The 24168-nt window shown below is 40.9% G+C and overlaps 1 protein-coding gene across 4 annotated transcripts in view; it reads right to left on the bottom strand.

Annotated features, from left to right (window-relative positions):
• The window catches only part of DYNC1I1 (dynein cytoplasmic 1 intermediate chain 1), a 296393-nt gene that overhangs the window by 60022 nt on the left and 212203 nt on the right, over positions 1-24168 (bottom strand). For all 4 annotated transcript variants that reach the window (XM_029929298.1, XM_029929286.1, XM_029929275.1 and 1 more), the window contains 4 exons: positions 11923-12069; positions 7670-7783; positions 5054-5187; positions 1448-1592 (listed from right to left, as the gene is read on the bottom strand). In XM_029929298.1, coding sequence (XP_029785158.1) covers positions 1448-1592; positions 5054-5187; positions 7670-7783; positions 11923-12069 — 540 coding nt within the window. The remainder of the gene's footprint in view (positions 1-1447; positions 1593-5053; positions 5188-7669; positions 7784-11922; positions 12070-24168) is intronic.

Genomic DNA, 24168 nt, shown 5'->3' with positions numbered 1-24168 from the left:
GACCTGAGCCAAAATCAAGTCAGATGCTTTAACTGACTGAGCCACCGAGGTGCCCTGTTACTCTTAACATTTCTTTTAAAATACACTCCTTGGACTATAATAATGATTGCTATTCTTTTTTTTTTTAATGTTTGTTTATTTTTGAAAGACAGAGTACACTTGCACAAGCAGGGAAGGGGCAGAGAGAGAGGGAGACAGAGGATCTAAAGCGGGCTCTCAATGCAGGGCTTGAACTCACTAACCCTGGGATCATAAACTGAGCAGGCCAGAAGCCTAACTGCCTGAGCCACCCAGTTGCTCTGTGACTGCTATTCTGACTGCTATGAAGCACGTGCCTGCAGCCGAGAGGTCTCCCTCGGCTTCTGTCCCACACATCAGACTGTCGGATGGAGACCACGAATCATGCCTCGCAGGCTCCTTCAACTTAACCTGCACAGTGCCCTTCGCCCACACGCCCATCCTCTGGTGTCTCCATGCAGTGAATGCAGTGATAGAGAAGCACAAATCGCCGGTTGCTCTAGCGATAGCTCGGGTTTTTTCCTGATGACTCCCTCTCTCACCATCCTTGTTTCGAATCTGTCACCAATTTTTGTTTACTTTACCTTACAAACAGTTCTAGAATCCACCTATTTCCTTCCACCCCTAACTACTGGCTTACGCTGCTGTCATTTATTCCCTGGACTATTGTGCCTTTCTTTTTAGGTGGTCTTTCCTTTCTTGGCTCTCAAACACTGTCAGACTTGCCTTTGAAAGCACAATTAATATAGTGCCATTTGCTATCTTAAAAGCCACCGAGGGCTCAAAAAACAAAACAAAACCCAAACCCCTAAACCAAACCAAGTCTCAAGTCATATTTCCACAAGTACACATGCATGTAGGCCAGTGCTTACAGAATCAACACTAAACTGCTCCAAGAGGGTCACCTCTGGGGAGAGGTTGGGATGGTACCATGAGAGGCGACATCGTGAGAGTATTAGTGTTAGTGAAGAAGGCTTTCCATTTTATTATTATTTGAATTACTGGAATGTTTCACATTTAGAATGTTTTCAAGTATTACTTAGATATTTTATTTTATTTTTTTAATTTAAAAAATTTTAAACATTTTTATTTATTATTGAGAGACAGAGAGAGACAGAGCACAAGCATGGGAGGGGCAGAGAGAGAGGGAGACACAGAATTTGAAGCAGGCTCCAGGCTCTGAGCTGTCAGCACAGACCCCGTTGCAGGGCTCGAACCCACAAACTGTGAGATCATGACCTGAGCCGAAGTCGGAAGCTCAACCAACTGAGCCACCCAGGCGCCCCTAGACATTTTAAAATAAATAAAATGGACCGAGGAAGTGAGCCTTCAGCTCCGAGGCAGACTGTGCTCACCAGCAGGCTGTGAACAATAAGAGTGTCCTCTTTGACTATGTATGACCTGAGAACTTAAATCAGGGCAGTCTTACCTTTGTGGTCCACAGTTTGACTGTCCAGTCAAATGATGACGTGACAAACAGGTGTGAAAAGTCGATCGGGCCCACAGCCATGTGGCAGTTAATTCCAGTCACTGGCCCTTGGTGACCTTCAAAGACCTCGCCGATGCCTGCTTTGCTGCACGAAGACCACACGTGAGTGGAATGTCAGTGACCTTTGCAAAGCTGCCATTGCTTAAAAACAAACGTGTCTCTGCATGATTCCTTCTCCATAATTTAGAAGAACAATGATAAACCACCAAAAATGAAACCACCTTCACAGTTATATCGAAAGAAATTAAATGCTGGATTCTTTCTGATGATTAAAAAGTAATATGGAACAATGTAATCTTTTTAACCTTCATGATTTAATATAGAATTTTGTCATTTAAAAGTCCTATTTTAGAAGTTCCTCAAATCCTATCATCGTTGGTGTAGCACATCAACGGAAAACACACATACTGGATGGATCTCAGAAGCTTTCATATTTTATTTAATAAGACTATTCTGTTCTTCTGATACATTTGGCACACATTCTGTTGTAACTCCTTTTGGGAACCCCGTTGGCTACAAAACTCCACATATCCTTGTATACTTGGATTGACCTTTTCAAGAAAATGTCTTAAATGAAGTTGACATATCTGAAAGGGTACTATTTGGTGAAACACCTTGCCCACCACAATATGATATACATAACTACAATGTAATACTTCAGAAACAATGTCTTTGCTAAAAGAAATGTTCAAGTCTATAAAATATAACTTTCTTAAGGGCTGGTGCCTGGTGTTTCTTGTTGCCAAGGGTTTGGCATATAGTAAGTGCTCAATAAATATTTGTTAAAAGAAACCATAAAGAAAAATAGACAAATTTAGGTCTTTCCTCCCCCAACCCCGAAAAAGAAACACATTGAGAAGTAGTGATATACATTTTGAAAGTTATCCGAGGACATATGTCGCTTATTTAACTAAGCTGGGATTATTTCCAGCCCCCTGTATCACACAGTAGTCTGTACATAATCATACCCAATTAAAAAATATACCAGAAATGCTGGATTTTGAAAAGCCATGTGCATGAGGTTATAAATATGACAAATACTTAGGGATTTTGGAATCTAAATATTATGTCACGAAGAGCAAAATGAATTAAGTTATTAAAACATTTGGGTTTCTGGAGCACCAGTAAATGTCAGCCTGCTCGGCAAACTCTAAAATCGTGAGAAAACGCTGCAGTGCGTGTTCATGTAATAGGCACTCAACAATTATTCCCAGAGAAGCTGCTAACAGCAGTTACACACGTGGTCATTTAAACTGTTCTAAAGAACACGAGGAACTGGATCTTTGAAGTGGCCCCTGGTGAGACTCCACTTGCTCTTAACAGTATCTTGAAAGAGTTTATAGGGTGCAAAATGAGGACCTTATTTAATTTATGGAAGTGGATTTTCACCTTCTCTATGTTAGGAGAAAAATAGAAATCTCCCACCACTGGCCCGTAGCCCTATGTGGCCATTTAAAATTATTATGAAGACAAATTCCTGCTATTTTACAACTTTATTAAGATCTGTATTTTATATTTCAGAAGGATGGACTAATGTAAGAAGCAAAATCGAGCTCGTTGTAAAAAGATTTGTGGTTTTTACCTTGGGTACCCTTCTTTGGAACCACACTACAGATTCTGATTGTGCTTAAAAAGGACAGTAGCCACAGAACAAAAATGTTCATCATGTAAAACAGTATTCACATTAGAGAAACTAAAAAAGAAAAACAAATCTGTAGGTTTTCCATGACTATGTTCTGTAGCCTTCACAGATAATTAAGGTCCTGAATTAGGTCACCGGAACCCATAGGCCTGCTGATTCTAATCCTTGTGTAGATAGACCTGTGACTCCATGGTCGCTCCCCTGCACTCCCTGTGCCTCTCTCATGCCACCATGCCACATATGACGTTCTCCCTGTAGGGCAGATATTTGTGCATATACCTTTCCCACTCTCATCACTGTCTCGAAGGCAGAAACCAGGTTTAAATAATGTCTGTGTTCCTGGCAGCATCGAGCAATGCGCTTTGTTCAAAGGAGGTGTGTGGTGAACGTTTGCATGAATGAGCAACTTTATCAGATCTTTTTATGCTCTCATAAAACCTTAATGCATGGTTTCCGTCAGTTTTACGGGCATGGAACCATGAGGCATATCTTCCTACTCATCTTTAAATCATGGGAGCAGGGGAAATACTGCCTGCTGCCATGTGTACAACAGTAGGAACGTCAGCGCTCATATTGTGTGAGTGAAAGAATCACATCGCTTATTGCTTCTACAAATCACAAAAACACAGGAGTATAAAATTGGAACACTTTCTGATTTCTCATTAAATCTAAATAGCCTGGGATGAGTAGAAGAGATGAAAAATCAATTGAATTAGGATTCCTAAAGTGAAAGAAAATTAAGCACCAGGGTGAACACAGTGAACCTTTCAAGAGATGGTGAGGCCACTCATTAAGCCTTGCATGCAATTTTACAATAATTCTAATTATTGGATTCCACTTCATCCTGATGGTTTTCCAGGGGCATTCACCAATCTCTCCATCAAGGCTGAATTCTTATCACTTAGAAACTTCATGGTGACTTGAATCTCTACCATTCCCCCCTCCCTGATCAGGAAGAAGAGCCCCAGAGCATCTCTCTATATTATTTCCCATAAAGATTTTTAGCTCCCCATGTACCATGTGTCAGGTCTCGGGCAGAAAATCAATGATGAAATGGAAATAGTTTAGTAAGAGAAAAATGTCAAATAAATGAATAGTTGAAATAAAATGCAATTAATGCTATTGTAGAAGCACGTAGAAGGATATACAAAATAGCAAACTTTTCTTACAGCCTGGGGCCCCATCTCATTTATTCTACTTAAATGTTCTCTGTAGTACTTATCATCTCAAGCCACATGTTCCCTTGTATATTAGTTTATTGTCTTTCTCCCTCAATCAGAATATGAACTCCACGTCTGTTTTGTTTCTTACAGCATCCTCATGACGTAAATGTGCTGGGCACATGGAAGGCTCTTAGCAAGAATTCCTTGAAAACATGAATGAATAAAAGGAATGGAAATTCTATGAAACCATAAAGGAGGGAACAGTTTTGTCTGCTTAAGAGAGGCAGAAGAGGCTTCAATGTGGAAGTATCTCGGCTCTGGCTCTTGAAGTCTGAGGAGTTAACCAGGACAAGAAGAGAGAAGTGCCAGACCCAATGGAGGAAATGAAGTGTGGGGACACATGAAGGTGTGTGGCATAAGCAATATCTGGGGACTCTCATCCCTGATGGGTGCGTGGCTAGTGCCTGAAGGCCGAGGCATGCCAGGAGCAGGCCCTCAAGGCTCTTACATGATACACTAAAAGGCTTGGATTTCTTTTCCTCAAGGCCTGTAATCCATCCAAGGCTAACCATGGCTAATTATCAGAGCAGATGGATGCTATAAAGTAACAGAAACTCGAGGTGCGTTTCGTGTGTCTGCAGACATTGCCTTTCTCATAACGCAAGGTGGTTATAATCCAGAATGCGATAGTAGACTTTTGGAAACGAGAAACACGTCATCAGTAAGAAAACACAAAATCACCTTCCATGACGGCAGGCTGTGTAGACCGTACCCTCCTCACTGCCAACCACGAAGTTATTGACGTCTCCCGTCGGGAAAGCCATTCCGGTAACAGCCACAGGCTTGGACTTATTGTACACCAGCTCCATGCTCTCCTACCAAAATACGGCATGGTTATATTCCTTCTGTCAATTCCATGCCATGCCAAAGATAGCACGGAAAAATCATTTGGCTAAGTCGTCTGTTTGCTTTTCACACAGCGTTACAAAAGACCCCAGCTGTGCCAGAAACCACGCTTTACTGCCCCTGACATTCATGCTTCTGCGTGTCTCTGGTTTCGGGCCGGCTGGATCTCATCAGCCTGTGCTGCTGCTTCTTAAGTCAGGCAGAGATGACAGGTGAGAATTTCAAAACTAATGGTGCAGAAACTAAAGATAATACTGTAATGGTTACACTTGTCAGCCCCAGGCTTTAATAAAACACACAATACCCTTGTATTTACAAACATTTTCAAAATCAATTGTTCGTGAGAATACACGTGTATTAATATCAGATGTGCCAAGCACATTTGTCAAAGCAGGAGTGTGTGTCCTCCACGGACTAAAACTAGAAAGTTGTCACTCAAGTCATAAAAAACAGATTTCAAAGGAGACATGATTTCATGAAGGGCAGCTATTGGGTGTATAGGCCATAAGCCTACAGAGAACAGTACTTAAAGAAGTCTTTAAAATAGCAAATGAAAGCCTTTATTTTATCTAAGATTATTTTCAAAATCAGGAATCCGTGTCTCTTAAGAGACATTCTGCTGAATGAAGTTAATGGCAGTGAAGAGTAATTAAGTGGAACCAACACCCCCAAATATTTCTGGTTGTTTACATCAAAACAGCCTACTTTGGGCACCTGAAGTAATCTAAAAAACTCATTCTAGGGGCTCATGTCATTATAGTTGCTAGGGAGGTTAGTCTTTCTGTGCAAACGAATAAGCCGCGTTGTCTTAGCCAAGGAGCGCAGAGACAGGCCGTGAGCCACCGGTCTGGGGAGCACAGACCGCGTCATCGTATGACGGACGTGCTCGCCACACGTGAGATCCACACACACAGGGAGTGATTCCGTGAGGGTACATTATGACAACACAGAAAACGGAGCCATCCGGTGGTCTGCTCCGCTGCTAAAATCAGCGGCAGGAAAGGTACAGTCTCTCGGTCACCCACATGGAACACAGAGGGACCAGGCGACTACTGGATGCTACCTCCTGCCACCCATTGACGTGCCATGGAGCTTCCAATCTCTGTACAGGGACAGGAGTCTGTAGGCATGTGAAAACTAATAAGAATGGTTTTGTAGCCCATGTACGACTGGTTTTAACTTAAACCAACACATATTTAATCAGCCAAATGGGCAATTAAAAATTCCTAACTAGAGGGTTCACTCTTATATCAGTTTGTAATCTCCACGCTTTTAAAAGCAAACAACATATTGCTGAGAATTTTAAGAGAAAGCTATAAAATATCCACATACAACTCCCAACTTGTCTCATGGTGATGCTCAGTCAGACTAGATGAACTTAAATCGTAAGGAGCTTATTAGCTCTCTCCCCGACCCCAAATTTTAAAAAGAATTTTCTCAGTCTTTAATATTCTCCACATCTGTATTCTTGGAGACTTATGGGACGTTGTTTATGGTTTCCACATTTCCTTATGTGTCTTGAAACGCCAATGTCTTCGAAAATTGGGAGGCAGACATTCTAGGCTCGTTATTCCAGGAAAGGGAATAGGAATGTTAAAATTGAGAATTCCCTCCTAGATATGTTTATAATTTTCTTGATGTTTCCTCACATTTTTGTCAAAGTCTCTAACAGTAAACTCTTTTCTGTGTTTTTAGTAGGAGGACAATGAAATACTTCTCTTCCCCCACAAAGAAATGTGGACGGAGTGTGTCTACGCATGTGTTTATGTGTGCATGCACGCATCTTGTCTACACAGATATAGTCTGAAAGTTGCATTTCCATGCCTCCCTGCAGTGGTCTCTTGCCCTTGTGCTTCTTTGTTTGGTTTCCATTACTGTAATCAGTAGTGGTTTGGACATTTTGGAACATTTTCGTTTTTAGCTTCTCATTCGTTGAGCAAGGAAAGGCAGGAGCCATCCTAACAAACATTCCGGAGGAGAAAACAGATGGTTGGACAAATTCTTCCTACATGCAAGCAGCAGTCTAGGCTAAGGATGCAAACAAGGGCTTGGGTTTCTGTTTTGTGGGGATACCTTTCCTCCAAGGCAAATGCCCTTAAGGGATTGCTCTGTTGAGCTCCAACTTCGTTTGCATTTGTTTAACAACGCTGGAGGGTAAGTACAATTCATACCACAGGCAACTTCTATAATTACTATGCTTTAAAATGGATTATTTCATTTTCACTTGAAACTGACCTAAGGATTAACGTATTACAATAATTACATGATTTGTGGTAAAGGAAATGGGTTTTGGCTTCAGGAGACTGCTGAAAGCAGGCCCCACTCTTTCAAGTGCATCCATTGGTTTTAGCTCCCATAGGATGTGAGGGTTTGGCTTTTAGGAACTATGTTCCATTAGGCAAGTATCTCTTTTAGCCAGGATGCTCTTATGTGTAGGGAAAACAAACCCACCTGTGGAGTTGAGAGCATGTCCAGGCTCCAGGAACACATTTTACCGTCAGTGGAGACAGTGATGAGGTTATGAGCATTCTGGGTCCCAACAACATTAACACAGTACACGGGATGCTGCGGAAACATAAACACGGAGGATCAGACGCCAGTCCAGGAGGAAGTGCTTACACTGAAGGGTCAAACACATTACTCTAAAACAAGGATAAAAGAGTGACATAAGTCTACAGTAACACAAGCCTCAGGTCATTTGCCACTTTTGATTTGGACCTGATTCGTTTCTAAAAGCTCTGGCATCAACACGTAGCAGTGGAAATACTTACCAAGCTTCACCTTGCTCGGTCAGAGGCAGTCCGACGGAGCTGGAGGAAGCTGCAGCAAATGATGATTGATGGGCAGAAGCAGCACACAGTTTGGCTTCTACGCTCACCATGAGTGATGAGAAAAGACAGCTTTCAAAAGAGTATAACTATTGACTTTTGGAAGGAATATGTGGTACTAAATCTGGAGTTTAATGCATTCTAGTCACCGTGCCAAACATTTGTTAACATTCTTTATAAAAAGTGGTTAATATTCATCAGCCTCTTTAATTTAAGGGGGAGATATTGGTAGCGGGACTTGCTGGCACAGTGCACCTCATGATAACATTAAGTCCTTTTATGTTACTGCAAAATCTAGGATAATGAGAGATTTATTTTTCAGAATATCATCTGGGTTGCTACGGAGGCTTCGATTGGGCCACGGCCTTGGTAAAAGTCACTTATACATCCCGGGAATCATAAGCAAGATGCTCTCATCTCCTGTCATAACGCTAGCAGGCAATCCCCACTCTGTAGCGTCCTAAATGGTAGGCTAAAATCATTTGCAGCTGCACATTAAATACTAAATGGAAGGTTAGCATAAGCAGAACCTGGCAGTAATGTGGGTAAGATTTCAGGCAGCTTAGCCATCACAGGCCAAACCACAACTTAGTTGGTGCCTCTCTGTGCAAATAGCTGACAGTCTAAGTCTTACTCTTGATGAGTTACTGTCCATAATACCTAGCCACAATGACAATGAAACAATCTTTAATATTGGAAAGTTGATATTACATAAAGGATGGTTCCCAAACTATGATTATCATATAAACTCCTGGTCAGAAGGAGCCATAATAATCATTGAGGGCAGCTACTCATCTGCCTGCACCAAGAGGTGGGTCCAAACTCTGCTGAAACACCTTTCTCAAGGGTAACCAAGTTTTTTTTTGCACTGATTCCTGGGGAGTTCCTCTTTCCACCCTTGGAGATAAAGGAAGCTCAAGGGGATACTTCAGTTCAGTGCCCTCTGGGATCCTAAAGATCAAGTCCAAGCAGTATTGACAGATTGTTGTTTTCTCACCCCTCCCTTCTAGTCTTTTCTAACTCAGACTAATTATCACCAGTTCCTCCAATGGGTCTTGAGGACCTGGCTTTCAGGCTTTCAATACCCTCCTTATCCTGGTCACTCTCTTTTGAATATATTATATTTTGTCTGAGCTCCTTTTACAGTGAAGTTCTGAGAATGACACACCACTGTCGACCTATATTCTGCTCAACAGAATACAGCAATCTAAGGAGTGTTAAATTGTCACCTCTCATGTGATAAAAAGTATGCCGGTGTTAATGCTAACTTAGCACATGCTAAGACTACACGTGCTTTTTTGGTAACAGCATCATCATCTCTTTTACCCAGGCTGATAGAGAGCCAACTAAATAAACCCCTAGGTCTTTTTCTCACCATGTCCCTGCAGAAACTTTCAATCAGCCGTAGTGCATGTGGACAGTGGTGAGTACGGCAGGGATCTGAAACTAAGTGTTATCCTGATCAGGTCTCTAAATTTCAAGAGGACTGACTGGTTGTGGGACTGTGCACAGTGGTTTTTCCCAAGCCTCCAGTGTGTGCAAAACCTGCAGAGGTGAGCATTCAAACTCAAGGCCCAGGTGATACAGCATTCAAAACAACTGGGAGAATGGATGAAACAACTTCTCACCTAAAAATAGCAGACAGAAGATTGGGAAGCCCACGTCCAAACACGGTTAGGAATCTGAAATCCACCTAGTGTTTTTTAGCAAGAGTCCATTAGGGTTTCTTTGTTAACCACCAAGCATCAACACAAAGCACCAAAATCCTGGTGGATTGGGACTCCTAAGGGTTCATATAAGAGGGAAAGGAAGGCATCTAGAAGAATGTATAGAGCCAAATGCCTGGAGAAAGAATGTGCATGGTAGTCCCTCCCTGGCTTTAATCAGCACTACTGGCCTGTGCCTTCATGAGTAATAAAACTTGGCTTAAAAAAAAAGAGAGAGATGTAAAGAAACCAGAACAGAAGTAGACACGTGAGCACACACACACACACACACACACACACACACACACAACTCTATTTAATGGGAAGAAAAAAAAGCAATGCTACAGCTTGTTTTTCCAGGATAGATGCCAGATTGTTTTTATTTATATAAAGAATAAACTTACTGTGTGGCAGAAGGGTTTTGCTTTAATTAGGATTTCCTGTTGTCCCAAATGCATATGTGTGGTGGGTGTGAAAGGAAATTAGTAATCTGTGGCAGGCCTCTTTTTCCTTAACCACTTTTGATCCTGGTACCAATCAGCCAGGCATTAGTGCAAGTTGAAAGGCAGTCACAAAATTAACTGTGCCCTTTTAGCTATGGATTCAACAAAATGCAGCAGAAGAGAGAAAAAAGTTTTCTTTTCAAACAGAAATATGTTACTGTTTGATTATAATAATATTTTTTTAATGTTTAGTTACTTTTAGAGAGAGAGAGAGAGAGCTTGCACAAGTGGGGGAGGGTCAGAGAAAGAGGGAGAAAGAATCCAAAGCAGGCTCTGTGCTGTCTGCACACAGCCCAATGCCAGGCTCCAACTCATGATCAGTGAGACCATGACCTGAGTTGAAAACCAGAGTCACTTAACTGATTGAGCCACCCAGGTGCCTGATAATAATAGTATTTTAGCTGTGATGATCATATCCTAAGTTACTTGAAAAAGAAAGCTTAACTCTTTGGAAGAGCTCCTGGATTTGGACTTTCCCCAAAATCTTATTGCTCTAACAGTTGGATTTATAATATTTGAAATTTCACAAGATAGGCTCATAAACACACCAGATATGCACATACAGCCAGGAAGCGGTTTCATGCTACTTGAGCAAAAACACCTGCATCAAACCATCTTCTCCTGGGTCACAATTTTCTGTTATTAGTTTGGAGAAATGGGGTAGGCAAGAGCAATTTTCCAAGATTCCCAGGAACTAGTTTCACCTGCTTGTGTCTCAGGCCCAAGTCAATCAGAATTAGGGCTGACTTGGTATTTGTCACTTTCCATTGTCAATCTTACAAGAATGGAAGGATTTTCCTCTCCATGGTCTTAGCTAAAGTAGCTCCAGTCCCTTTTTAAAGCTAGAATGGTTCTGAGGCCAGCCGATGAAACAGATGAGGTGACCACATTAAAGAGATTGAAACAATAGAACTGTATTCTAGGGCATAATTTGGGCATTTCAGAGAAAGAACATCAGTTACTCTGAATGTCAAGGTAGCAAGGATTGATGGAGACATGCCTGTCTTCTCATTCCTCCTAACAACTGCTAAACACACCTGTCATTCTCTTAAAGGAAATGACAGAGTAGTTGTCTTATGAACACTATACTGAACCTCTTCTGCTAAATTGTGGGTAATGGTTTTGAGATGTTGACTTTTAACCCGAGGGATTATATTGTCACTGTAGACTTTACTGTTGAGACTTACAACCATGCATTCCAGAATTTAAAGTCATAGCACTCCCTCAAATCAAAGATGGGAAAGGACGGTTGGCAAAAGTCCCATGTACCATCCCTTGACATGAAATGCTCAGGGCCCATTTGAAAATACGAGTTCCATGTTATACTGTTATGTGAAGGGTTACTTTACAACAATTTCACCCCTGCCTCTTCCAAAGTTTCTCCCTGTGTTCTTTTTTAGTTTCAATTCATCCTCACCTCACTGATGGTCTTTGGATCCAAAGGGATCCTTTATATGTGCTGATACTTGTAGATCATTAAGAGATTCCTCCAAACCCAGGGCTTCCCTCACCCACTTTTCACACAGCTTTATTTTGGTCAGTCAGGTTACAATCACTATAAATTACGTACATCCCAGCTTGGAGTTACTGACTGCATCTGTACTTCCGTCAGTCATCCCCTTACAGCGCCTGCGTGGCTGACAGCGAAGCAACAAAGGCTGACTTACAGTGTGTGCAGCGGCTGACAAGGGTGTCCTCTGCACTGGTGTCCTTCGATGACTGCGATTATCCCACAGGACAATCTGGCCCGAGTAAGTCCCACCAACCACCAAGTTGGGATGGAAGCGAGCGAAGCACACCGACATCACAGAGGACTGGGAGGAGAAAGGGGAGAAACGGGCACTGTGAAATGGCTGGAGAAGGCTGGTTTCTTCCTGAAGAGAAGACAGTTCATCACATCAACTCAACACATCCTGGAAGACATACAGCAGGTGTTAAATGCGTAGTGAGTAGAATATTTTGTACCTTAAACGCAGACTTTTCTCTTGAGAAGGTTGGTCAATTGTTACCCCTTGAAACTTGAAATTTGATGTCCTGGCCATGTCGTCAAATAGGCATAAAACCTATCTTATGTGCATCATTGTTTTGTGGTATGGAAAGCTTGGTTTGCGGGCATTTCCCACTTATCAATAAAATTGCATCAGAACTAATATGAATTCTCCACTAGACTCATTACAAGGGAATTCTTTACTTTGAGGGCATGGGTACATGGAATTATACTATATACAGTGTTGGCAAAGCCTCAAGGACTTTGAGACATGGTGCTTTTTTTGTTTTTTTGTTTTTGTCTTAATGTAGACTTCTAGGAAGTATACTGACCTCAGACTGATCAACTGGTTCCTCCCTAAATTCCCCCACCTCCCATGGGCATTCTCCTGACCTTGATCCTGCCCACTTCAGACAATTCTTAATGTTATTCTTTTTCTATTTTAACAAAGTCCGAACTCAATTTCAGTCCAACTCTACCAAGGCCTGTCATAGCATCACGAATGTGGTTTCTGAAGTTCCACAAAAGACTACTGGGCACTACATTTTATAGGAAATTACTTAGGACCAGGATACACTTAAAATCAGATACGTTGGCTACTTCACATTTGCTAAAAATTCCATTTTGATCCTATGTCTGCATTTATTTATATGTGGAAGCAATTGTTTTTAAGAAACACATTTCATCCTTCCAATTAAATTCAATGAATGACCTTATGTATAAGAAAGGCACTGTACCAGGCATAATTGGAATACAAAGCTAGTCATTGCCCTCAATAAACTTGTACCATGATAAAGGAAACCATAAAGCATTTGTACTGATGGCTAGGACTGCATATGCTGCTAGTTGATACGTGCTAGTCCAAGCCTTCATATGAAATAGAAAAGGGTGTCTCTTTGCATAGAAATAGTCATGTGGGGGAGGTGCAAGCGTTGGTTAGTGGAGAGTGAGGTGGATCTTTGACATCCTTGCACAATTTGCACACACAAGTAGCAGCCTTGAATGTGATGCGTGCCATGACTAAATTACAGCAGCATGTGTGTGCATGTGTGTCTCTGTGTGTGGGGGGCAAGTGGGGAAGATTAGCTAGGAGAGGGGAGAAAAGAAGAGAGTGAAAAGAGTGGATGGCTCGAGAGACCTCAAGGATGGGAATGGATCACCCCCTGAAGTACAGGTGGACTGCTCAGCACGTGGAGAGGAAAAGAAGGCGCTCCTGAGAGATGGGATAATAGGGGGAAAGATTAGAGGCACCAAAACAGAGGCTGGTGAACAGCCCACAGTCTGGCTTGGCTGGGAAGGAGCTTGCATGGAAGAGGCAGATGGCAGGGAATGTGGCTTAAGAGGCCACCCGTGCCAGACAAGAGAGGGCCTTGAATGGCAGGCACTGTTTGGGATTTTTTCCATGGGCAAGAGTGAGAAATCACAGCATTCTGAGGAAAAATGGGAGAGGATCAAAGATTGTATGTGACTGATAAGCCACAAAGTAGAAAAGTGAATGAAAAAAAATTATGATCTCTTTCTGACTGGAGGCTAAACATCCATTTCTAAAAAGATTAGATCTACTCTCAGCCTAACTCTTCCTTGTCTGAAACAGCCTCAGATACCCACAGGTAGAATACAGAAGGCAGACTATTTTTCAATGTCATGTTTTCCTAGTTGGCATGATTTTCAGTTTCAATTCCTTGAGCACGATTAGATGGAGAACATGCTTGTGCCCCAATCTGGTTTTCATAAATTTCAAGAATAACTCTCAATAATGACACTGAATTAAAGAAAAAGAAAATAACGCTGGTCAGCTTCTTGTTTTACACATCCCACAGAAACGATTCTTAGTTTTCAACTGATGAAATTCTTATGTTGCTTGAGCTATGTTGGAAACATTTTCTTTAAAGCTTCAGAAAGACTTAAAATTATCCAGGTGGTATCAACAATTGAATTTACCAAAGCTCCAATCAATATGGATAAAGGAATGTCATTAAATTAGAAAAATCCAGAATTCAACCACTTGATTGCTTCTGTGTTTGAGTTAATTTCCAGAAAATACTGTTCCAAACTTTGAACAGTTTGTTAAGAGACTACACTAGAGAAAAATAAACAGTGGGCATACTTCTATGAAACTGAAACACATTGTTGTCAATCACCTAGAATCAACCTCACAAAATGAGAATGCTTTCTAATTCCTACTTTTTCATTCATTCATCTTTCTTTCTTTCTTCTTTCTTTCTTTCTTTTCTTTCTTTCTTCTTTCTTTTCTTTTCTTTCTTTCTTTCTTTCTTTCTTTCTTCCTTTCTTTCTTTCTTTCTTTCTTTCTTTCTTTCTTTCTTTCTCTCTTTCTTTCTCCCTTCCTTCCTTCCTTCCTTCCTTCCTTCCTTCCTTCCTTCCTTCCTTCCTTTCTTTCTTTCTTTCTTTCTTTCTTTCTTTCTTTCTTTCTTTCTTTCTTTCTTTCATAAAACACAGTGTCCACTAAGTATTAATGAAACCATTTCAGAAATTTTTAAATGTGACAAAAGCCCCTAATTTTGAAATCAGAATTCTACTTGCTGTTGATAAAAAGTCAAATTCATGCTAAAAAAGAGTCACAATCCCTTAGAGCCCCAGAGTTCTGCTATCAGAATATACTTTGTTTTGCTGAAAATCAATCTTTACAACATCTCCATGAAGAAAAAGAATAGACACACATATTTTTATGTTTGGAAGACTAGAAGTGGAGGAGTAGTTATGTGATTGTCAATTTTACTTGTATTTTAAGCTCCATGCATTAATTATAATATGCATTCTACGTATTATAGAATATAAAGGTTCAAAACAGATCTGCAGGGTATGGCACATTTGACATACTATCATTCATATGGAAACACTAAGGCAGTATGATCTCAATTATCTAGATGTAAAGTTTAAAATTCAGTCAATTCTTGAGATGTTTTTAAGTACCCCAATGTTTGATGTAATGGTGACAAACATTTGGATGATTGACTGAGTTTTTTGTTTTTCATCCAAATGGTTATGTTCTGTCAGTCACATGGGAATAGTCCTCTAATTGCAGAGAAAGCTCTTCTTCTAATTTGGAAAGTCTGCATCAGCCCGTAGGAGTAAAGTCTTGGTAAGACCCCTGCAATCTCCTGCTGCTCATACAGCTCCTGATCTACTTGTTGTTGCCAATTGTCTTGGAATTTATTGTCTGTCAGCATAAAGAGCAAAGGATGACATCATCCTGTCAGTTATGTCAATTTGGTAAAGGGTAAAAACAGTATTCCAGAAGCACTGACTGACACTGTTAAAATATGTGGGGTTTCTTGTTGTTCTCATGTGCACACTACATCTTCTGCAGACATACTGTATGGAAAACAACACCAATAATATTGATGTTACTTTAAAAAATGTCATCATTTTCCTAGGCATTTAAAATTTTGTAATTAGTTCAGTTATTCAGGGTCATAACAAAGCATTATTAAATTGTATGATGAGTACAATTTAGACAAGCAAACTTAATTGGAGACAAAAAACTTCCCTACCTTGTTATTCTTAACATTATAAGAATGTGTATCTATATAGATATTTTGGGGGTTTTTAACTTTTTACTTATTTTATTTTATTCTTTAAAACAAGAGCCTTAGATTTATTTTGAGAAACAGCGTATGGCCTTTAAACATTCAGATCAAGTATTTTCCATGTGAGTGGAAAAATAATGATAAAGTTGATGAGAATTTCTGGATAATGTTAATGTCCAGTCAGTGTAAGGTTTTCTGACACTACAATCGAATGTTTTTACAAAGCTAGTGGCTCAGAAATATGATTAACTAGTTATTAGTACGTTAAAAACTTGAGGTAAAACCAGTGAGTGTGCCCTGCCATATATTCCAACACAGATTAACGCAGGGACAGCGTTACATGAGGAACCAGCGTATCCAAGCGGGCATGCACCACATTTTGATTATTTCTGTATTATGGTTCCATCAAATCAGGACAAGCAAGACTTCGAGACTATGTTTTGAGGATCAAGGCATCTCTAGTGACAGTTTCTGATGTACTATGCAGACATGGCAGCCCAGAGGCTCCCGAGTGAACTTTATTTTCTAATCTTGTGCAGACTGCATGGTTACTGGCCATTCCTGCAAAAGCAGCCCTCCCCTGTCCCTCTCCCTGCACGTCCACTTGCACACGAGATGACCCACTAAGCAGGATTCCACACCCTCATCATCTATTTCAAGAAAAGGCAGTTTATGCTCCCCCATTCACAGGGTGGATTGAGAGATGAAACGGGTGGAGACGCCACTTTCAACGTCTCCCTTCACTCACTGCATACTCCGCATTCAATTGCAGTCGGGGCCAACCCCGCCTTCAGCGGCTGTGGGGGCTGTTTTCTATTTTATAGAGCTAATCCTGGCCAGTCGAGGGTCGGTACTTCCCCTTAACCACAGACCCAGATGCCCAGGGCAAACAGCCTCTGGTCATTGCCGGTTGGGCAGCTTTCTCCTTATGTTCACATTTGATACGGTTGCCCGAGTCCTTTTGTGTATGGCACCCTGCCCACTCCCCAGCCACTATGCCTGGGTGGGAGGGCGAGGGGTCCTGCATTCAAAAGCATCTCCTATTTCAAGTACCATCTCTTCTGGGGAGAGGTGGGTCCCAAGAGGGAATGGTCATATTGTTGCCATATGCTCTTTAATGGTGGCTGACATTTTATTTGCCTAAAAGTAAATGCTTAACTGTCAGAGGGCTGTGAGGCAGACAGATCAGATGCTTCTGGCTTCTAGTGAGCTAAAATATATTTCTGCAAGTACCTAAGAAACCCACAAAGATATTTCTTTTGTTAATGGAAACACATGTAATTAGAGAACACTGCTGCCGAAAGCCCCTCTTCTAGGCAATCATATAGCACCAGGCATCTGACAATGAGGAAGGTGTGAGGGTGGTAAAGCCAAGACAGGAGTCATGAGTCGGCGCTTAATTTTAATTGAAATGAAGGACAGAGTCTCTTTTTCTTTCAGAGGTCTCTTTTCTTTCCTAAGTCTCTATCCCAGGGTGCACAGGTCATTCTTCTAAACTCTAAGAGTCACCATGTATTAAAATCATCACCCCATTAGTAATGGAAATACTCAGGACCAATGACTGAATGAGCTTGCTTGCTACCTCTTGACTCAGTTTATAGAAAGCAAGCAAGGAAGCAAGCAAACAGGTGATTCTAATATTTGATTTCCCAAAGATTAGAAACCTCTCATGATCATCTTTCCTATAATCCCTTAGTATTTGCATACCTTTCAGTAGTGAGATGCTTCCATGTACCAAGCAAGAGATCCGGACTGTGTGCTGAGAATACAAAAGTTGGTGTACAAACCATAATGAGATGCCCATGAGGGGAGCTATGATTTAAAAATGTTTGCATGTCAATTACACCTCAATAAAGCTGGGAATAGGAGAACAAAAAATGAGGGAAAAAACAAGTACTGGTGAGGATATGGAGAAATGGGACCACTCACACAATGCCAATAGGAATGTAACATAAGGCAGCCACTCGAGACAACATGCTGGCAGTTTCCAAGCAAGTTAAACATAGAGTTAACATAGGATCCAGCAATTCCACTCCTCGGTATACACCCAAGATAACTGAAAACATCTGACAACACAGAAACTGTACATGCCTGTTCACAGTAGCATTATTCATTATAGCCAATCAGTGGAAATAGCCCAAACATTCATCAACTGAGGAATAGATAAACATAATGTGGTAAATCCATACCATGGAATATTATTCAAAAATAAAAAGGAACACAGTACTGATAACCTGCTATAACATAGATGAACCTTGAAAGCATTATGCTAAGTGAGACACATCACAAAAGGCCACATGTTGTATGATTCCACTTATATGAAATGTCCAAAATAGGCAGATCCACAGGGGCAGAAAGCAGATTAGTGGTTGCTTACCATGAAGGTCAGGGGGACAATGGGGAATGACTACTAATGAGCATAAGGTTTATTTTGAGGGAGATAAAAACATTCTGGAATTATATAGTGATGGTTGCACAACTTGGGGAATACACTGAAAAAACCCCACTGAATTCTACATGTTAAAAGGGTGAATTTTATCTCAATTTGTTAAAAAGTTAGTGTGTAGACATGGAGCTTCCCAATCTTATTTCTTATCTTCAAGACAGCTGCCTGGACTATTTTGATCATTCTTTCCTTAAACAAAATTATTCAATTTTTTTCACTTCCCCTTGAACATCTCCTTCGATTTCTGCTCCTTAAGAGGCACTGAGGTGGAAAGGGAGGGTTGACGCACTTGAAGTCCCTAGAGCTGACGTCCTGCTCTGACACTACTAGCTGTGTAAAGCCTCCAAGTCTTAATTTTTTTTGCACATTTTCAAGTTGGTTCTTTATTTTAAAAGACTGTGGTGAAATACACAAAATTTATCATGCTAATAACTTAAAACTTTTTATGTGTATTATGCTTATTTATTTTTGAGAGAGACACAGAGAGAGAGAGAGAGTGGAGGAGGAGTAGAGAGTGAGGGAGACACGGAAACCAAAGCAGGCTCCAGGCTCTGAGCTGTCAGCACAGAGTTCAATGCGGGGCTTGAACTCATGAACCGTGAGATCATGACCTGAGATGACATCGGACGCTCAGCTGACTGAGCCACCCAGGTGCCCCTCATGTTAGCCATGTTTAAGTGTACAGCTCAGTGACATTAAGTATGTCCATACTCTTGTGCAACTGTCACTGCCATCCATCTCAGAACATTCTCATCTCCCCCAACTGTAACTCCATATCTGCTCAACACAAAACGTCTCATTCCTCTTCTCAGCCCTTAGCAACCACCATTCTACTTTGTTTCTATGAATCTGACTACTCTAGGAAACTCATGTACACAGAATGGTGTAGTATTTGTCCTTTTGTGACTGGTGTATCCCACTCAGCACAGTGTCCTAATGGTGTTAGTACACCCATGTAATAAGTGTTATTACATTCATGCTGTAGCAGATACCAGAATTCCCTTTTTTTTAAGGCTGACTAATATTTCATTGTATGTTTGTACCCCATTCTGTTTATCTGTCAGTGGACATGAGGGATTGCATCCACATTTTGGCTATTGTAAATAATGTTACTATGAATATGGGCATATGTACAAATATTCCTTCAGGATTCTGCTTTCAGTTATTTGAGGTATATACTTGTAAGTGCAATTGCTGGATCATAGTCTATTTTTAATTTTAAACTGTTATACTGTTTTCTATAGTGATTATATCATTTTACATTCCCATCAGCTATGCGCAAAGATTCTGATTCCTCCACATCCATGACAGCCCTTGTCATTTTTTTTTTTTATGTTTTTTAATTTATTTTTGAGAGAGAGAGAGAGACAGCGTGAGCAGGGGAAGGTCAAAGAGAGAAGGAGTCACAGGATCTGAAGACAGGCTCCAGGCTCTGAGCTAGCTGTCAGCACAGAGCCCGGTGCAGGGATCGAACCCATGAATTGTGAGATGATGACCTGAGCCGAAGTCAGATGCTTAACTGACTCAGCCACCCAGGCGCCCCTGCCCTTGTCATTTTCTACTTTTGTTCTGCTTTGTTTTTTTTTTTATAGTAACCATCCTAATGGAAGCCTGAATTCTCAATTTCTGAGAAACCAAAGCAGACTCCACGCTTCAAGCAGGCCCTTTTCTTTGCTTCTCTTCCCTGGGCTGTTGGAAGATTTGAATTTAGTAATGCAGTTTAAAGACTGATAAAAAAATATGCCCCCAATATGTGTTAGAAGTGACTACTTTGCGATTTAGAGAAACATTTCCATGAAAAATAAAGGTCAAGAGGCTTCTCATTTTGCTCAACAAATCTTTCCTAAGCAATTCTCATAGTAATGCTTGCTCCTGCCTTGATGATTTAGGTTGACAAACTGTCTCTACTGCACCTTTTGTTACATGGTTTAACGCTTTGGAGTCCTTATTTTTGACAAGCCCTGCTTCCTGCCTGGGACACTGACAGTATTTCCTGTTCCCCAGACCTTCAAGGCTGCTTATAGTTCCTGTTGCGGGTGGCAATTCCAAGTCCTGACATGTAATAACTTTGGGTAATGAGGAAGAGAAGGAAGAGGAAACATCGTGCAGTGTTTGCGCCAGAAAGGACTGCAGTGAAAAACCAAGATTAGATTCATGTCACATTATCATTCATATGCATACTCAGAAGGCAAGCACTGCAAATTTGGAGGACACTGGGATCTAAATCATAGTTGGTAGTAACTTCAGTGCAAGTAATTCTGAATACCACAAAATTTCAGGGCAATGGGATAATTTGCACACTACTCCCAAAAAGTTTTCTGAAATGGGATTCTTTTCTTTAAAACCATATTTCATACTTTGAATCATTGCTAGGAACCTACTTATATGTGATGTGACTTTGTATCTAATTATTACTCATCATTCACCTGTATCATCCATGTAGGTGTCCATGTAGTCTGTTTTCTGAATCATTGTTACTCCAAATTTGCTTGTACCTCAGCATCATTTGAAGAGCTTTAAAAAAAAAATTCCTCATGCTCAAGGCACATCCCGTACCAATTAAATCAGAATTCCTAGGGGTAGGACTCAGGCATCAATATTTTAAAAAATTCCACAGGAGATTTCCCTGTGCAGTCAAGTGAAAAGTACAGTTTTAAATCAGTGGTTCTCAAACTTACCTGAATACGAGGAGCACTGAGAGTTTATTAAAAACACAGATTCTTGGGTCCCAGCCTGGAACTACTGAATCAGGATTTAAAGAAGCCTGGTGGTATGTGGATTTAACAGACACCCAGGGTCTTGTTGAATTATAATTGAGCAGTTTGGAAAATCCAGTTCTGAGACAATGAATTCTTAGACTATATGACACAAAATCACAGTGGGAGGAATTTCCTTCTGCATCAATATAGGCCATGCTTGGGATGTTTCCTTCATGGATCAATTTGGTCACAACCTAACCAACAGGTCACAACCTTACCACAACCTGTGGTTCAATAAATGTTCATCTGCTACAATGTCATTGCTTAATTCCCTTCTACTTTATTTGCTAGCTTTTACATTTTCTTTCCCTTTCTTCTTCTTCTCCTTTCCTAGAGAATTGGGCTCTTAGAAAAGAATCAATAAAAAGGGCAGCGAAGGTTTGGTTCCCAACTTCCCTTCAGCATCACTCTTTATGCTGGCACCAAATATCCGAAAGTTCTTATTTATTAGTAAGAGGGATAACAAACATCATCATTGCCACACCATGTTACATTGCCATGAGCTTCTGGGGGTGTTTCAAAATCTTTGAGTACCTACTAAGTGCCAAACCTGGTACAATTCTTTGCCAAGGTACAAAACTGATATTGTTGTATCAGTCCTACTAGGTGAGTAATTTTCCCTTCATTGTTTCAGGTTAGGAAACCCAGGCATGAACAAGAAAGCCACTGACTTGGAGCAAATGAATCCTAGGTGGCAAAGCCCAGATCTGAACTATAGGCTGGCTGATTCAGAAGCCACTATGCCACGAAACATTGTAACAGTTGAATACCCGGTGCATTTTATCTATGAGGTACAAGCTGCACCCCTCACCCCCTCCCAGCACCACACCTCTGACTTCACACTGTGGGACTGATAATCACTGACTGAGCCTCATTCATCCCCACGTGGCAGAGAGGGATTTGGGCTCCCTGCCTGCTACGACGGCCTTGAGTCTCCAACCCCTCTCCGGTTGGACTTAGGTTGCTGATATAGAGAATGATCACCTGACTCAGCTCTCAGCCTACCAGTTGTGACAGGTGACAACAGAGCTAATTAATACCAATTGTGGTGATATTTACTATGAGGTGGGTACTTCCTGCTGCGAACTGATTGAGACCAATTAATCATTTCATAGGAGTCTACTGAACAGCTAGCAGCTGGAAACTGACTGCATCACCACTGACAAGCTCTGTATTTATTGTCACTGCTTTGGGAGAAAAATGCTTTGTTTTCATCTTGTAACTATGCAGCCAAACCAAAAATGCTGTTCCAACATAGGTTCTTTTTAAATGAGTGTTTATCCCCCCCAAATAATTATATGAATTGTTATTAATTGTTGTAGAAGAGAAGAGTGCCTCTGCGTAAGCCTTAACAAACAAGACCAACCCAACAACAAGGTTGAAAATCTTGGCAACAAAACCTTCAAACTGCAAAGCCATTCTGGGATGCCTGGGGTGGCTCAGTTGGCTAAACAACCGACTCTTGATTTTGGCTCAGGTCATGATCTCATGGCTGTGAGATCGAGCCCTGCGTTGGGCTCTGTGCTGAGCCTGGAGCCTGCTTGGGATTCTCTCTCTGCCTCCCACTCTGCTCCTTCCCTCCTCTCAAAATAGGTAAATAAACACTTAAAAAAAATAAAATGCAAAGCCATCCTTAGAAAGAAACTGCTTCAGACTGTCAACTGCACAAAGCATTGGAAACATTCCTTGTGCCAAGTGTTGGCCTAGATGGGACCCACCTGCTGTTACACTGCAGAACAACTGGGAAATTCCTATTTCTTTATAAAAGGAAAGTTTGTTTCCTTTACAAACTTGGTTTATAAAGTGCGTGCTCCCTCCCCCCTTTTTTTAATTAAAATTTTTAAAAAATTTTTGTTAATTAATATAAAGTACAATATTGGTTTTAAGAGTAGAATTCATTTATTCATCACTTACATACAATACCCAGTAGTCATCATAAGTGCCCTTTTTTTAAATTTTTAAAAAATATTTTATTTATTTTTGATACAGAGAGAGACAGAGCATGAGACGGGGAGGCGCAGAGAGAGAAGGAGACACAGAACCAGAAACAGGCTACAGGCTCTGAGCTAGCTGTCAGCACAGAGCCTGACGCGGGGCTCGAACCCATGAACGTGAGATCTGACCTGAGCCGAAGTCAGAGGCTTAACTGACTGAGCCACCCAGGCTCCCCCATAAGTGCCCTCCTTAATGCCCATCACCCATCTAGTCAATCTCCCATCCACCTCCTTCTGTCAGCCCTTAGTTGTTTCTTTATCATTAAGAGTCTCGTGCTTTGTGTCCCTCTCTTATCTCCCTCACCTTCCCACATGTTTGTCTGCTTTGTTTCCTAAATTCCATCCTAATTCAGTCATCACAACTAGTAAGAGTTCTATAGAGAAATTGGCACAGATTTGTTTTATTTTTTCATAAATTTCTTTTAATAGTTCTAGATTTGTGGAAAAGTAGTGAAGATAGTACAGTTCCCATACACCTCACACCTTTTCCCTACTTAACATCTTCTCTTTTGTTACATTCACATAGTACCTTTGTCATGATGAATAAACCAATATTGATTCACTATTACTGACATGCTTTGTGCAGGTGTTCTTATGTTTTACTCAGTGTCCTTTTCCTGATTCAGGATCCCATCAAGGAGACCCATCACCTAGTCATCACATCTCCTAAGATTTCTCTAGACTGTGACAGTTTCTCAGACTTCCCTAGTTTTTGACAATTTTAACTGTTGTGAAGAGCACTGGTGGTCAGGCATTTCCTAGACTGTCCCTCAGTTTGGGTTTAATTTTTTTCTTATGATTAGGGCTAGGCAAAAATCCTTTTAGGTCTTATAAGCATTTGAACAAAAAAAGGAACCCAAGAGTTCCAGGTCAGTTGGTGAAAGGGACTATAACACACACACACACACACACACACACACACACACACACACACACCATTTTTATAAATCTGTTCTAAAAACTGTACTATGGACAAAGCAAGGTGGGGAAGTACCACCATGTCTGGCAATAAGGCTCACTAAAGCACGCTCAGGTCAAAGAAGCCTTTTCAGTTCAGACTTCCAACCATTTACTTGGTGTGTCATTTTCAGGGAATAAGAAACCCAGGATGCTATGCCTGGGCTGGGATAGGAATGTGTTGCAAGCTGAAAGTGAACTTTTGCTTTACAAAAAAGACCC

This window comes from Suricata suricatta, chromosome 2 (genome assembly GCF_006229205.1).
Source record: "Suricata suricatta isolate VVHF042 chromosome 2, meerkat_22Aug2017_6uvM2_HiC, whole genome shotgun sequence".
Classification (NCBI taxonomy): domain Eukaryota; kingdom Metazoa; phylum Chordata; class Mammalia; order Carnivora; family Herpestidae; genus Suricata; species Suricata suricatta.
This window is presented reverse-complemented; position numbering and strand designations above follow the sequence as displayed.